General features: G+C 43.0%; 1 protein-coding gene across 1 annotated transcript; it reads right to left on the reverse strand.

The window, feature by feature from the left end:
* Positions 1 to 3,898: 3,898 nt before the first annotated feature.
* Positions 3,899 to 14,846, reverse strand: MMP13 (matrix metallopeptidase 13). The gene is made up of 10 exons (XM_035008717.1): positions 14,701 to 14,846; positions 14,371 to 14,612; positions 13,526 to 13,674; positions 13,228 to 13,353; positions 11,140 to 11,301; positions 9,638 to 9,755; positions 8,943 to 9,076; positions 7,832 to 7,991; positions 5,861 to 5,964; positions 3,899 to 4,990 (listed from the first exon to the last, which is right to left on the reverse strand). The coding sequence occupies exons 1-10, from the start codon at positions 14,815 to 14,817 to the stop codon at positions 4,890 to 4,892; spliced, it is 1,413 nt and encodes a 470-aa protein (XP_034864608.1). The 5' UTR covers positions 14,818 to 14,846; the 3' UTR covers positions 3,899 to 4,889.
* Between the last annotated feature and the right edge of the window lie 1,504 nt (positions 14,847 to 16,350).

Consider the following 16,350-nt stretch of genomic DNA (forward strand, 5'->3'; position numbering starts at 1 on the left):
AGTGTGAGTTCTCTGAGCTTGTTGGATTTTGATGTGTGTGTCCTTCCCCAGATTAGGGAAGTTTTCAGCTATAATTTGCTCCAATAACCTTCTTCCTCCTTTTTTCTCTCTTCATCTTCTAGGACTCCTATGATACAAATGTTATTACATTTAAATAAGTCGCTGAGTTCCCTAAGTCTACCTTTGTGGTCCATTACCTTTCTCTCCCTCTTCTTTTCAGCTTCATTATTTTTCATAATTTTATCTTTTGATTCACTGATTCACTCCACCACTTCATCCAGCCTCATTTTTATGACCTCCATTTGGGATTGTGTCTTGGTTATAGCATTTTGAATCTTGGCCTGACTAGATTTTAGTTCTTTTATCTCTACAGTAAGGGATTCTCTAGTGTCTTCCATGCTTTTTTCAAGCCCACTAGTATCCTTATAATAATTGTTTTAAATTCTAGTTCAGACATCTTAATTTTATTTGTATTGATTAAATACCTGGCCATGACTTCTACCTTGAGTTCTTTCTTTTCAGGTGAATTCCTCCATCTCATCATTTTGTCCAGAAAAGAAATGAATAAAGAGAAAAAACAACAACAACAAAACATAAAACAAAACAAAAAAAAGGAAGAAAAGAAAAAGAAAATTAACAAGAAAAACAAAACAAAAACAAGAAAAAGTAGACCCTGAGTATGTTTTGGTCAGCTTGTTAAAAGAAGCTAGGTCCCAAAATAAATAAAATAAAATAAGATAAAAGTAAACAAAAACATTTTTTTACAAAAAGTATTTACATAAAAATTAAAATTAAATAAATTAATAATGAAATATTTTTAAAGGATTTGGAAACTGTAATAAATGAAAAAAATTGTAATAAAGGAAATAATGAATAAAAGTAAAATGGCAGGTCGATCCTCCTTCCCCCGGAGCTGAAGGTCTGCAGCCCTCTGCGACCGGTAAACTTGGGGCCAGCGAGCTGTGCGTGCTGGTCTTCTGGGGGAGGGGCCCGCTGCGCGGCCTCCCAGGCGGGTTTCAGGGAAATGCGCCTCCAGGGCGCGGCGAGGCGGGGCTCGGGATGCGCCATCGGCCGCCACCGGGTGGCGCTGTTGTGCCCCCGAAGGCTCCCAGCGCTGACGGCGGCGCCCCGCTCTCTAGCCCCAGCGCCGGAAGCCCGTGCCCCCCACAGAAAAGCAGGCACCCTATTCGTCTCCGCCTGAGCCCCGCGTTCTCCCTGCCCCCGACGGAGGCTTTTTCTCTCAGGCGTGGGCCGAGTCTCAAAACCAGATTTCAGGGATGCCGGCGGCGCAGGCGCGGTTCCCGCAGGGCGGGTCTTCCCGCTCGCCCGCCGCGCCCGGCAGCGGCGGCAGGACGCGGCGGCCCGCGGCTTCCGGCCGGCGCCTCCGCCCGCCGCCCCCCAGCGCGCGCTGCCCGAGACCCGGGGCTCCTCCGACCGCCCTGCCACTGCCGGGGCCGGCCGCTCGCGCCTGAGCGCCCCTCAGCCGGGGCGTCCCCGCGGCACGGGCCTCCGCGCGCCGGCCCCCCGCCCCCGTGAACCTCCGCACCTCCTGCCTCCCAAAGGGCCGCCGCCCTCCTGCTTGTAGCCTTGCGGGCTGTGTTCCCTCAGAAGTCCGACTGGCTCCTGGCGGCTCGGAACAACCCGACGACCGGCCGCGCTGCGGGGCCAGCCGAGCGCAGGGCCCGCGCCCCCGCCCTCTCAGCCCGCGCTCCAGGCCGCGCGCCGCGGGCCGCTTCCTGTGCGACCGGAAGGGCCTCCGAGCCGGACTTCCCGGGGCCGGTCCGCCGGGGCCGTCCGGCGCGGGGCCCGGAACGCGCGGCGCTCGCAGTTCCGCGGGGCGGCCGCGGCCCGAGGCGCTCGGCGCTCGTCGCGCAAGCGCTGTTCCAAAGCAGCCCGTCCCGCCAGAGTCCTCGGCGCGGGGGCGGGGCGGCGGCCCGCGGGGCCCCGGGCCGCGAGGGGCCCCCGCCGCGCTCTCGCGGACACGCGCCCGCCGTCTCGCAGACACATGCCGGGCCTTAGGAGGATCGCGCTGCGTTTTTGAACCAACAGGCTTTCGCCATCGCTAAGCTTCTTGTTGCGCGCTGGTTTGTCTGTCCGGAGGAAACCGTCCACTCGTGCGTAGCATCGGGAAAGACAGGAGGGTCGGGATGTTTCCGCCTGACTCTGCGGAAACCGTCCCAGGCGCGCCTGTCGCTCTCCGCTCGGCTCCAGACAGTCCTCTGGAGTCTCAAGGGCTGAATCTGGAGCCCTTTGCCTGGTTCCCTTCACTGCCCCCGTTGTATTCGCCTTCGATCCTTGCTGGGGTGTCTCTTCCACCGGGAGGACTTTCTCGAGCCGCCTTCCCGTGCCCCTCGCCCCATCCACGCGGAAGGGAGAAGCCCTCTAACTGGAGCACCATGTTCTTTTCTTGATGGCACTTACCATAGTTGCGTTTCGTACTTACTTGATTAATACCCATCTCCCCAGCCAGACTTCGAGCGCCATGAGAGTAATAAGGATTTCCTTTTCCGTGTATCCACAGCGTCTGCTGAAGTTCCTGACACAGCCTAGGTGGTCGATTACTATTTACTGCATGGACGGATGGATGGATGGATGGATGGATGGATGTGTGGGTAGATGGGACGATGGATGGATAAATGGGTGCATGGGTGGGTGGATGGATGGATGAGTGGGTAGATGGATGGATGGATGGATGGATGGGTTGGATGGGATGGGTGGGTGGGTGGGTTGGATGGGATGGATGGGTGGGTGGGTGGATGGATGGGTGGATGGGTTGGATGGGATGGATGGGTGGGTGGGTGGATGGGTGGAGGATGGGTGGATGGGCATTTCTACTCCAATAGCAAGCCTTAGAAGAATCTTATGACACATTCTGGGAAGGTGAACAGTGCAGAGACTGACTTTGAGGGGTGCCCTGGGAGGAAACAATCAGCAGCCCTCCTTACACCTACAGTAACTGCTCATTCTCCCCTCAAAATCACTTAACTTACTAAATTTTAATCATTTTGCCCCCATTGTAGGATATAAGTTCTTAAGGGGTAGAGAGCAAGTTTTTCTAGTTCATCTCAACATCTTAGCTGCCTGACCTTTAACAGACACTTACTAAATGGAGATGGATAGTGTTTAGGAAAACAGAAGGGACCTAGTCTTAAGCTCAGGGGACCCTGAGGTTCCCAGAAAGTGTTTGCCTTCCTCATGAGAGTTCCCTGCCTCCCCGTATTTCCCAACTTCATCAACGTGCAATAGTCTCGTTTTAAACCTCAAGAGGGTCAGGCCCCAAGAGCTTCAAGGTACACATTAGAACCCAATCTTCCTTGCTCCCAATCTAGTGTTCTCCCCACCTCATTTCCAAATAGTGCTCCCAGCAGGGCAGAGTCTGAGGAACTGTGAGCTCCACCTGGGGAAGTGGGCCCATCAGCCCGAGGCCGACCAAACCCTGGCAGAGCTCCTGTTAACATGGGCTGGGACAGTTACTTCTTAATTCTGAATGTAGTCTTTCTACAAAGCAAAACAGTGAGTGAATTACATTCACCAAGAAATATGGGCAAGAAAAAGGAATAATTTAAATGGATTCTCTTTGTGTGAAGAAAGCCTAAAATTACACCAAAAGACAAAATGTACTATATAATAATGTCTGTTGAAAATATCCTTTTTATTATAAACAGTATAAACGCTTCCTGACACATCTTGCAAATATGATACACTTTATTTTCTTCGCCTGAATTTCTGTGAACAAGAGGTTCCAGCATGTCTGAGATCACCTGTGGCTGATCCCCCACTCAGTGAGCACCCCATGCCGGGCAGGTTAAGCCACGCCAAGGGTGAGAGAAGAGCAAGAAGAGAGGGAGAAGCACATTTCCACATCTTCAGGAGGACTGCAGTCCAGCGGGATGTTTTCTTTACTTTGGATGTCTCCGTTTTAGCATGCTTCCAATTTATAAGATACACTTTATATTTTAAGAAAGGAGCCTCTTTATCCATGGTGAACTGGACAATTAAAGCAATTATCTAGGTAAGACAGGGCTAGAATACTACCTTTCATCTTAAAGAATCAGTTGGTTTATGAAAGAATGATGCCGTGGCCTTTGATTGCTGTGATAGCCATATTAATTCTTTGATGTTTTTGGAAGACCTGAAATGTTTGAATACAAAGAGAGATGGGCTCTCTTTATCTTGTAGAACATGCAAAAAAAAAAAAAAAAAAGTCTTCTTTGAGAGTAGGCCTGGAATCACGGTCAACAGTGAGAATTAAACCGAATCCACAGGCCACATCTACTGTCCTCGGCATTGGGCCCTGTCTCTCATCTGGAGTGACTTTGATCCTAGTGTCAGTAGGAAGGGGGGCATGTACATTCAAATATTCTCAGTGCAAAACCAAAATCACTTCTTTGGAAAGTTGTCCACAATAGCTTTATTACAGATATTTCCCTTTGGTTTCTGTCTGTTCGTGGTACCACATGCTCCCTGCAAATTCCATTCTCATACTATTTTACACTTTTTAATAAAGATGATTCATTAATTACATAACTGTGACTTGCTTCTATGCCTTTGCAAAGTTTCCTTATAAATATATTTAAACATTATGCTAACTCTCTTTGACACACCATATGTCCCATTTCTGTTGTGGGAAATACCGTCGACTGCTGCTTCTGTGTAGCGCGCAAGAATTAGGTGATCCTTACAGTCTCTGAATATTCCATAACTTTAAAATTCACTGTGGTTCCAGCCACGTATCACTGTCCAGATACCATCTATTCAAAGATAAGTTACCAAAGCTTGTTCACAGAACTAAGCTTTTCCCCCGACATCCCCGTCCCCCACACCCAGTATCGCTGGAAGTATTCTCTCAAATGCTCTCCAGGATTTAAATAACAATATTTAAAAGACACTTAACACCACAACAGGGAATTTGCTGGCATGACGCGCACAATGCGCTTACTCCAGATGCTGTATTCAAACTGTATGGGCCCATTGAAGAAATAGATATAACCTATAAGGAAATGACCAAAAAGAAAATTTCAGAGTCTGAAATCGGTAAGAGTTTATGCCAGCTCACATTAAAAGTACAACATGTTAGATTCCATTGTTTTTTAAGACGCCAACATTTGTGTTTAAAACCCTACTAATGCCTTACTATATTGCTTATGGTTTAAGGGAGGAAAAAAAGTACAAGTTTCCCAGGTCCCCTGAATTGTCACCTTGAAATTGTGGTCATCTTGCCATGAGTTCCAGTTTTGATGCTTGACAGATTGATACTAGTTATTTGAGTTTGGAAAAATGCCCCTTTTCATAATTAAAGCAAAAATAACTGTAGTCATTGGTCTTTCTATATAAATGACTCCCCACTCTACCCCTGATTTAAATTATGGCAATAATTTTTGACTCTTGGCATCATTAAGCATAATTTAAGATAGTGCTGGGGCACCTGGGTGGCTCACTCGGTTAAGCGTCTGACTCTTGGTTTTGACTCCGGTCATGATCTCAGGGTCATGAGATCGAGCCCCACGTCCGGCTCCATGCTCAGCGGGGAGTCTTCTTGAGGTTCTCTGTCTCCCTCTGCCCCCCCACTTTCTCTTCCTCTCCCTCTCTCAAATAAATAAATAAATAAATAAAATCTTAAAAAACAGTTTAAGATCGTGTTTAAAGTTTGGCATTATTATTTGTAGAATTAGCAATCATTTGAGCAACATTTTCATTTATTCTAAATGTATTATGTTTTGTTTGCTGCCTACATAACTATTCCTTAACTGCCATAAGTTTCTTAGCACCTTTAAGTCCTGTATAAAACTGCTCTCTAAGGGAAATACTTTGAGGGGCTACAGAAACCCCCCATTGAGGTCAGCGTGATGGAACTAGTTACCGTTTTTCTCATAGACAGCGTCCACTTTATCACCAATCCCCGGGAAGTCCTCTTCTATTAGCCTGGGGTAGTCTTTATCCATGACCTGGTTAGTATCATCATAGCTATGTAGTAAGAAAAAGAAACTCTTAAGTAGGTCGTATTTCTTAGAAATTGTTTCAGAAATGTTACAGTGGATATCGTGACACCTTTCAAAATGGACAAGAGTTAGAGGTGCCTGGGTGACTCAGTCGTTAAGTGTCTACCTTCAGGGCGCCTGGGTGGCTCAGTTGGTTAAGCGACTGCCTTCGGCTCAGGTCATGATCCTGGAGTCCTGGGATCGAGTCCCGCATCGGGCTCCCTGCTCGGCGGGGGGTCTGCTTCTCCCTCTGACCCTCCCCCCTCTCATGTACTCGCTCTCTCTCATTCTCTCTCTCTCAAATAAATAAATAAAATCTTTAAAAAAAAAAAGTGTCTGCCTTCAGCTCAGGTCATGATCCCGGGGTCCTGGGATCGAGCCCCACATCGGGCTCCCTGCTCGGCAGGAAGCCACTTCTCCCTCTCCCACCCACCCTGCTTGTGTTCCCTCTCTCACTGTGTCTCTCTCTGTCAAATGTATAAATAAAAATCTTAAAAAAAAATTTTTTTTTAATTAAAAAAATTTTTTTAATTTAAAAAAAATTGACAAGAGTTGTAAAATTTTAAGTCTGTTTAGAACATCTGGTAGCTTTTGCAAATTAGGAATTATGATATTGGGTGCATTGTGGATGCTCGCTGAGCATTTGTTACCTTGTCTAAAGGCCATCTTTGTAAAGATAGTCACAAGCTCATTTCCATTTCACAAACTGCATATCTGTTATAAAAGTGTGTTATTAGGAAAGTGTTCTTAGACCAAAATAAATACATGTTTGTGCATTGAACAACTATGTACTGATCTCCCACCGTGGGTGAGACAACTCTCTAAGTGCGATAATGGATGCCAGAATATTGGGTGTATAACTCCTGGACTAAGAAGTTATCAGGGCATCTGGTGGTTTTGAAGCTAGGCAGGGGAGCATGGCTCGCCCTACCATTGCTACAGTTCCATAATCCAACTCCCCTGCACACAGGCACACCCTAGCAAACCACACACATCCTGAAATTAGCCTAGAACAGCCTCCCATCATGTACCACTGTTACTGTTACTGATGAGAGTTTCCTTCCCTTGAGATATGTTCCAATAGGTGAAAGACAAGAACCACTGAACTGTGGAGAGAGGTGGGACGTGTCTACATGGCAACACTAAGCAATGGAAGCCAAGCATCATGACAAGGAGACATCCAGTGCCATGAGAGGCTTCGAGAAGAGACATAGCCTGTGAATGGGTGTTCCAAAAGACTTTGAGGTTAAATGGTATTTCCAGTTAACTTTGACCAGAGGGTAGAATTTTAAGAGGGAGAGATGCAAGGGCAAGAGCTTCCAGCCAAATGGGGGGATAAAAGCACAGTGTGTTTGCAGTCTGGTAAGTCACACTCCCTCATTGCACCACAGACCTTATCTAGGGCATAGGGACTGGAACAGCAGTACTGGGGAGAACTTGGTCATAGTATTTAGACAGTAGTGAATGTCATTGTCAGAAATAAAGAAGCCAAACAGCAAAGATGACACAGATGAGAATGTGTGCATGTGTGTGTACACATAAAGTAAAGCTACTAATTTAAATCTTTCAAGTGTGGGAGTCCTATGAGATACTCTCATCCCCAAATATATTTATGGCTCTAAGCTCGGCGATGTTGCCAGTGTCAGGGCTGCCTTCATATCGACATATGTTCTAAATATTCCAACCCCCCCGTCCTTCAAAAAGGGGCTGACTTTAAAAACCGTGGGCCCAGCAGCTTCCTGGCCAAGCTCTCCACTGGATGAGCATGGGAGAATTGTTTAAACCAGTGAGAGCAGTGTGGGACTCACTTGGCCCGTGTGACACAGTAAACACAGTAAACATGGCGGCCGTACCTCCAGACCTGGTTTCCCGAGAAGAAGAGTGTCTTCCCTGTGTCCTCAAAGTGGACGGCTGCGCTTATCTTCTTAACCTCTTTTGGAAATCCCAGTTCGGATATTTTTTGGGGATAACCTTCCAGAATGTCATAACCATTAAGAGCCCAAAATTTTCTGCCTAGAATAAGTGAAAGAATGGTTTTATTATCCAAGGGAATCTATTAGGACTCACATTATGTAGATATTTACTTTAACAAAGAAAGACTCATTTTATACATTTTATACATTTGGAAATCAGGGTCTGCGGTCACCATGTTTATGAAACACAGAAATATGAGCATTCTTCAAACAAAAAAATAAGACTTAAAATGCTAACTTCCTGAGTATAATTACCAACCAAATATAATTAATTTGGCAACATATTACCTCTGACTGTTAATCTGGAGCGGGGTGAAAAATGTATTAAAATTTCTTCATGAATAAGCAGGGCAGAGGGAACAGTGAATTAGATTGAAAACTCAGATTTTTTATACCAGATAGAAAGTGACTTTATTATAGCATTAATTGTAATAGTCAAACAACAGAAACAATGTCAGTAGAGTGCTATGTAGCCATTATGAATGATGATCATGAAGACGGAATAGCACTTTGGAAAACTGTCCGTCATTTTGTGTCAAGAGAACAAGTAAAATATGAAAATGTATATATACTATGAATACAAATATTCAAAAACACATATTACATATGGTGAAGGACTACCCAAAAAAGGTGAGAAAATGAAATAAATCAACTTTTCAGAAAGGGGAATTATGGATAATATTTTTTTCAATGTTTCAAGAGGTACATTGTCATACTGTCTGCTCAGCAAATAGTTTTTAAGAGGAAGTAAGAAAAAACTGACACGACTGCTGTACAACAAATAGTACATTTGTAAGGATAAGTAATAATGCAGATTTTTACTTGTCAAATTTGGGGACATTTGGTAGAAAGGTTCCAAGTATGTTCTGCTTAATATTTTGTTATGCTTGGCTCTCAACTTGGGTATTTTTTCAGGAGCGGTCATTGTGCTAAGACTCCAGCAGCATCAAGCTCATCACTGCCTGCCCTGGACACGTGGGGAAAGGCTTACCTCTAAAGATGAAGATAAGGTCCCGAGAGGGGTGCTCATATGCAGCATCGATACGGTTGGGAAGTTCTGGCCAGAAGGATTTCGTTAAGAACAGCTCCACATCAACCAGCTGAGGATGCAAGCGCCAGAAGAATCTAGCACCAAAGCGAAAATACAGAGGTTGCTGTGAGCAACTGATGAATGAATAAGTGAACAAATGAACAAACAATACTAGAACAAGGTAGAAGTGAGAAATTCATATCTCATTTTTCGTTACCCCTAGGTTTAGGTTGTAAACACTCTCAAATTTCCATATATGTCACCAGAACAAAAGTCTTTCCAGACCCAAAGGAACTCAAGTGGATGGTGTCACAGTTTACTGATATGGTAACTGATTTCAATACTTGTGTTTTCAAATAAATAAATTGGGTTTGTATATTTACTTGATTATCTTTATGAGGAAGAGTGCCACCAGCGTTGTAAAGAGAAGCTGCATCATGCCAAGATTAGCCATGGAAAAGTAAAGTGTTTATCCATTAGTCGTTTATTTCATCTGAAACATGTAAAAAAAAAAAAAAAAAAACCCATACTACCAAAAATCTATGTTTTGCTGTTAATGTCACCTTTGGAAATGTGACTGGATGTTTGGCTATTTGCAGACACAGCCTCACAAATGTCCATGACATGCAGATTGTGTTAAATAAGATCAAGAGTACCTGTCTTTAAAGATCATCATTTCTCCTCGGAGACTGGTGATGGCGTCAAGGGATAAGGAGGGGTCACATTTGTCTGGTGTTTTGGGGTGTTTAGGGTTGGGGTCTTCATCTCCTGGGCCTGCAGGCATGAAATGAAGGGAAGAAGGTGGTGAGGCCGGACTTCCTGATGCCCCACCCCTACTAGTGGAGAGTCGCAGGGTCCCCTCCAGGGAGGGCAGGAAGTCCTCAGCTTCTACACCAGGATCCAAACACCATGCAACTCTACTTCCTTCCTGCGGGGTCACCAAGCTCTTGTGGGTGGGCCTGCTCCTCCTGCTTCCATCCTCAAGACCCCTTGAGATTCTTCTCAACTACATCTTTGGATTTCTTGAGGTTGGTGATAGAAATGGGTGGATGGGGAAGGGAGCGAGACTCAGAGGAAACCTTCCCCATCCTTGGCATGAGCTATAGACAGGCTGCTCTTGAGATACACATTTCTTTTCAAGCCACTCCTGGGGGCACACCGTCCCTGTGGGAGTCCTCACCTCTGCTCTATCTCTTGCCTCTTTTACCAGCTAGCAACGTCTGACACGGTCACTTCACCAGTTAACCCCAGTACCGCTGCCGTGAGTGAGCAGCCAGGCCTTCAGCAGCCCTTATGTGCCACGAGTTTGTAGCTTTCCCCCAGCTCGGGTGAGTGCAAAACAGATGCCATGCATGCACAGTAACAATTCTGAGCTGCTTCTTCTCCACCCGGTTCGTATTAGTTCTGTCATCAAGTCCCCCCTTGATCACAATATTGTAGAAATAGTAAGAAACGCAAAGCACTTGCCCACATCTACACTAGCTGCTATAGTAGATTTCAGTCCGGAGGGGGAATGATGGGCCAGGTGCCATGAGCAAGGTTTCTGAGCTCGCTGCTCTAGAAAGGTTTACATTGATAACTTTAACTCTATTAGTAGAGGCAGTTTTGCTGGTTTGAGGTGAGGTTTAATTGTTTTATAAATATTACTGAAAATTTGGAAGAAAAAAGAAGGAAGAGATTCTTACAATGGTCATTGTAGATGTTGATTAAAAGTTACTACAGGCCACCTGAACAGTTCCTACTGTGGCAAACTGACATGGTTGAAGGAATACCCAGAATTTATAAAAGCTGGTTAAGACCACACTTTCACCCTCAGCCACGGTACTAGAGATACACTATTTCAGTGCTACAGGGTGTGGTTTCTTCATTGGTTAAATGGGGAATAAAATATTTTCCTTCCTTATGTCAGAGGTGTTTTGTGGGAATCAAACGTACCTTGCAAGGTATAAAATACAAATAGGAATCTGCAAAATCTTTGGAGAATAGAATATTTTCTACTTGAGCAGATGGTCTGATTCAGAAAGGAAAACTGGGCATGTCTTCCCAGGTTTTAATAACAGAACCACGACAGCAATAATAGTAATGATAAATTCACTGATAATTTTGCAAGTAAATGTATGCATCTATTCTGTTTCTAGACTGATAAATTAAGAGTTACCATAGAGAGACTGGATCCCTTGTACATCGTCATCAGGAAGCGTAAAGTGGCTCTTGCCAGTGTAGGTGTAGATGGGAAACATGAGTGCTCCCGGGTCCTCGGAGTGGTCAAGACCTAAGGAGTGGCCGAACTCATGGGCAGCAACGAGGAACAAGTTGTAGCCTATAAGAAAACAAAGCAACGATGAGAAAGCAAGGCAGTGACCAGTTAATGGATGGAATGCTATTTTCTTTGCCTCTTTCTCTTTCTTGGCTATTTCACTCTTTTTAAAAAAATTAATATTCAATATTTGGTTGCTCGAAGGAAGATTCAAAATATTGAATTAATCCTTATAATTTAATGTTCTCTTTGATTATAGCTGCCTACCTAATTAGAATAGCAACAGATTGCTCTCAAATAACTAGGAATCAGTGAGGATTTACTGGGAAGACGCTAAGAATCTTGATGTGCTCTTTGTTTTCTCAGGGCAGCTGAGGAAAGTGGAAAACGGAGGCCTTGAAGAAGGAGCTATCAGGGCGTTTCTAGAACATCGTCTAAACAAGAGGCATCATGCAAATGGATGATGACCAAGTATGGAGCATGCACTAAATAGGATCTCTGGGAATCTACTTGGGAATAAATTCCAACCAAGTGATCCTTTCCAGAATATCTCTAGACTCTAAAGCTTAAAGGAATAGAAACTCTGGAAATGCTTGGCCAACTTTCCTCGATTTTAGAAGACCACTGTGTCACTATATTTACATTATTTCCTCTAGTCATTCTTACCACCAATTTCTGAGCCTCCTAATACTGATATTTTAAATTGAAAAAAAAGATAAAAAGTTGAAAAAAAAAAACCACATGGAAGCTGGAGTCAGTGGTTTCAATTTGACCTTAAATACCAATTGCTAAGCCTATGCCTGACGAAAATGTACAACCAACTTAGTAAATCATGCAGACCCTAAGAGCGATCAAAGTTCCCATAATCTGAGTAAAAAGCAATTCTTCATTGAAATGACTAGTGATAGATCCCATTCCTGGCCTTTAGCTGAAAAATCAATCATGGTTTGTTTATGAATATTTTCATTCCTTTCCGTTAATATTTCAAATACAGAACTTATGCAGGAGTCTAAAACTGAGGTTTACTGTGGCTCTCTCTCATAACAATACTAGATGTTAGTCTTTCTTCCTAAAATCATTCTTACCCGTGTAATATTCAGAACATAAATACGTAAATTCTCACCTCTCCTTCCAAAGATACATTGGAGGCATTGAAACAGAGGCACTGGTCAGCCAAGGCCCAGTTTTACTCTTTGGAATAACAATTCTTCCGATTTAAATGAATAATAACAATTAGCTATCTATGAAGACTACCTCTAACTGTCACAACCAAGGGTCAATATAGCTCCATAGGTAAGTCCTAGTTGGAACAATCTCGCTCTTCTTCTTAAATTAATATTCCCAATTCTTTTGAGTTTGAAGATTCATCTACTGACTAATGCATTCAACACTGAGTTTCATTTTGCTCTTATAAGTATAATTTTTATCTGGTCTGTCTCATGCTGTTTGGAGTAAGACACCATCTTGATTTGTTGGAAGAGTATTTATAAAATCAGTGATATAGATATGTCTGAAACAAGTAACTCATATAACAGAAAACAGAAAACAGACTACACTTGTGCCATTAATATTTCTGTCAAGGAAAAAAAAACTATTTCAACTCACATCCAACTCATCTATGACCTGCCTGTCCAGCCCTAATAGTTTTCAGGTATGTATTTGTAATAAACTGTACTTCCTAAACACACTGAAAGGTAATCCACAGTAACAATACCTTGATTGACAGAAAGACATTTTGGTCCTAAATCAAAGTTAGCTAGTATCCCTCAAGTCACTAAACTAAACTGCTCACTTTTAATGTTTCACAAATAGGTTTGTAGAAATGTCACTTGTGAGACTAATAAGTATAAGATAAACTTTTAATTTTTTTGAAAAACATAACCAACTATCGAATACAATTTACAGTATGCTTCTTAACTTCTTATCAATGCGATCACTGTCTAACCCTAATCTAGTAATCATGAATCATACCTTTATAAGAAATATTACCTTTGGAACTACTTGTCCAAGTTTCATCATCATCAAAATGAGCATCCCCTCCATAGTTTGGTCCAGGAGGAAAAGCATGAGCCAGCAGACCAGAGGGTCCATCAAATGGGTAGAAGTCACCATGCTCTACACACAAAAAGCAAGAGTTAAGAATCTAATTATATCCAGCAATGCCTGGCACAAATGCTTGGTGAATTCTGTAAAAAGTAATGAATGACTGAAAGAAGGAATAAAAGAATGGAGACAATTAGGGAGCAGAATGTAAAAATGTCTCTTAAAAATGATTCTCCATCATTACCTTTAGTTCCAAAAGAGATCATGATATCAGCAGTGCCATCATGAAGTCTGGTAAAATTCAGAGGCGTCACATCTGACCAAACTTTGAAGGCTTTTCTGAATGCCTTTTCAACTTCAGAATGAGTCAGATCAGGGGTATAATTCACAATCCTATTCAACAGAGAAAGTTTCAATTACATTTTTGGAAGGAGAAATATTTGAGAATATATTTTCTTGGAATACTGCTTTTCAACTCAAAATGAGGTGGCTTCTTTAAAAGTTCTACTAGAGGTCCAAAGTTTCAAAGAACTTATCAATTATGATGCCATACAAAGATAACAAAATGAATTCAATCAGATATTTGAGTATCTCCAAATATCGGACCACTTGGAATCTTACATTTAAAGTATTCAGATATTTAATGAAACTTGTATTGTATGATACAGATTTGGAATTGTATGACTATGATCTAAATAAATGAAATAACTTTGTCAAGTTCCTAGAGAGAGTAGGACTCTCCATTTTTAAGCACTCCTAATAAATATGCCTCATGTAGTACATTTGCCAATTTTATTACACCTACTTTTACTTCTAATTTGATTTCTTTTCTAAAAAAAAAATACCTTGAGATTTCCATTGAAAAATAATGCTGGGTTAATGTAACAATAATAGATGTCATGAGACATTCTCACCAATAGTATTAAAGTTATTGCTGGAATCATTTAACTTCTAGTTAAATATTTAAAGCCTACTTAAAAAAAAATGGGACCACACATGTTCTGTCATTTATAGCTTGTGCTGAAAATTAGGCATTTAATACTATTTTTAAAAGTAACAAAGATTAAAGAAAGATAGCCTCTGATTTACCTGTAGGTTAGATTCGTCTTGGACCACTTGAGAGTTCGGGGGAAAACATTGTACTCGCCCACATCGGGAACCCCACATCTTGGTTTCTTCATGATGTCCAAGGTGTTATCATCAAGTTTGCCGGTGACCTCTAAGCCAAAGAAGGACTGCATTTCTTGGAGCCTGTCAACCACGGAGCTTGCTGCAGACTTCTTCAGGATTCCAGCGGGATTCAGGGGATAGTAGTAGGATTTCAAGTAGCGCTGGAAAAGAGACCAGAATGGCCTGCTTTTAAAAGAGAAGGGCACTTGTGAGATGTAACATCCCGCTGGGACTGGCAAGATACTCTACCTCTGCGAGCTGGAAGTCTTCCTCGGACAGATCATCCTCACCATCGCTGGGAAGAGGCAGGGACCAACACTGAGTCCAGCTCAAGAAGAGGAAGGCAGCCAGGACGCCTGGGAGCATCGTGATTGATGGTTGTGCCTGGAGCCTCTGCCTTCTCCCAGACAAGCACCTTTACTTTTATAGACCTGCAGTGGTGACTCATCATTTATAGACAAGTTCCCACTTCCTAGTCCGTTGAAGGTAAACATGCTTACATGGCGACTTTTTTTTTTTTCTCCCAAGAAGTGTGGTTTGTGGTAGAATTTGAGGGAAATATAAAATGAGGGCGTCTCTCATTTCAGCAGGGTCTCAAAAACCATCTGGCAAAATAAATGGCCTCAGCATATTTACAGATACTGTGGGAAGAAGCAGAGAGTAGTAAAATTTTCACTTTACTGGGCAAAAATGTTTTTCCCTCTGGAGGAAAGCAGCTACTTTTACTTTTTTTCAGATGAGAGTATCAAGATGATGCTCTTAACTTCCTTAAAGAGACACTTAGTCCTGCTTCTAGAAGATCTATAACCTGGTGACTTCTAAACATCATTTTCCCTAGAGTGATTCCAGAGGGAGACATTGTGTGTACCTGAGGGCCACAGAATTGGACCAGACCCCAGCTTGGAGGCTCAGAAGGACTAGGGCACATCCACAGGACTAAATGCTACAGTTGAAATTTAAAGGCACTGGTGTGACTCTCAACGAACACGGAATCCTGCATGAATTCCCTACAGGTCCAGGAAGAGGTAGAAGACTACATGGGAATACAATATAACGGCTAACCCATACTGAAGGATTACTACCTGCTAGGCTTAAAAGGCATGATCTCATTTAATCTGTACAACAGCCTTAGAAGCACATCTGAAACAAGAAGGCTTGTTTTCACTTTACATATGAATAATCTGAGACACAGAGATGTTAAATACTTGTTTGAGGTCATAGAGTTACTAAATGGTGCTGTCAGCATTTGAATCCAAGCCAATAAACTCAAGATTTCATGTTTTTAAACACCATCTGGTATGGCTTCTACCTCATTAATTCTCAGAAATTTTCTCAAAAATGGAGCTGCTTTGTTCCCATACCTCTGGGAGTACCCAGGAAAACTAGGGCTCTAGGTAAGCTCATGGCCAATTTCAAGTTTCTTGATTTTGATTTTTAAGTTTAAGTAGTAGAAGTACCTGAGATCCAAAACCTCAGGGAAATCATCCATTAGGGGCCTTCAGAACGTCCCACCTTTAGTACCATGATGTCGGAGTGCCATCCTTAGTGCCCCATAGATGTAAATGGATAGAAAAATACGAGTAATGATCTTCTGATTGAATGACTGAAAATGCAAGTTAATTTACGTGATTAGGAGTCAGAGAGCAGCTCAGGTCCAGAACACGTGAAGGCAAAGACAAGGAGCATTGAGTACAGATGAGGGTGGGCAGGGAAGTGGTACCCTACACGTGAGTGACATGCTGTCATCTGGATTGGCCAGCACCTCAGACGTAACCAGAAAAACCTATGAAATGGAAGCAATCAGTAGAGGGCAATTTATCATGCTTTTTCCAAAACAGAGCCAAATAGATCCCTACAATAAATATTTCCAATGAGTTCAAGATTAGATTTAGGCTCAAC

Source organism: Mirounga leonina, unplaced genomic scaffold (genome assembly GCF_011800145.1).
Source record: "Mirounga leonina isolate KUSES-001 unplaced genomic scaffold, KU_Mleo_1.0 Mir_153, whole genome shotgun sequence".
Classification (NCBI taxonomy): Eukaryota; Metazoa; Chordata; class Mammalia; order Carnivora; family Phocidae; genus Mirounga; species Mirounga leonina.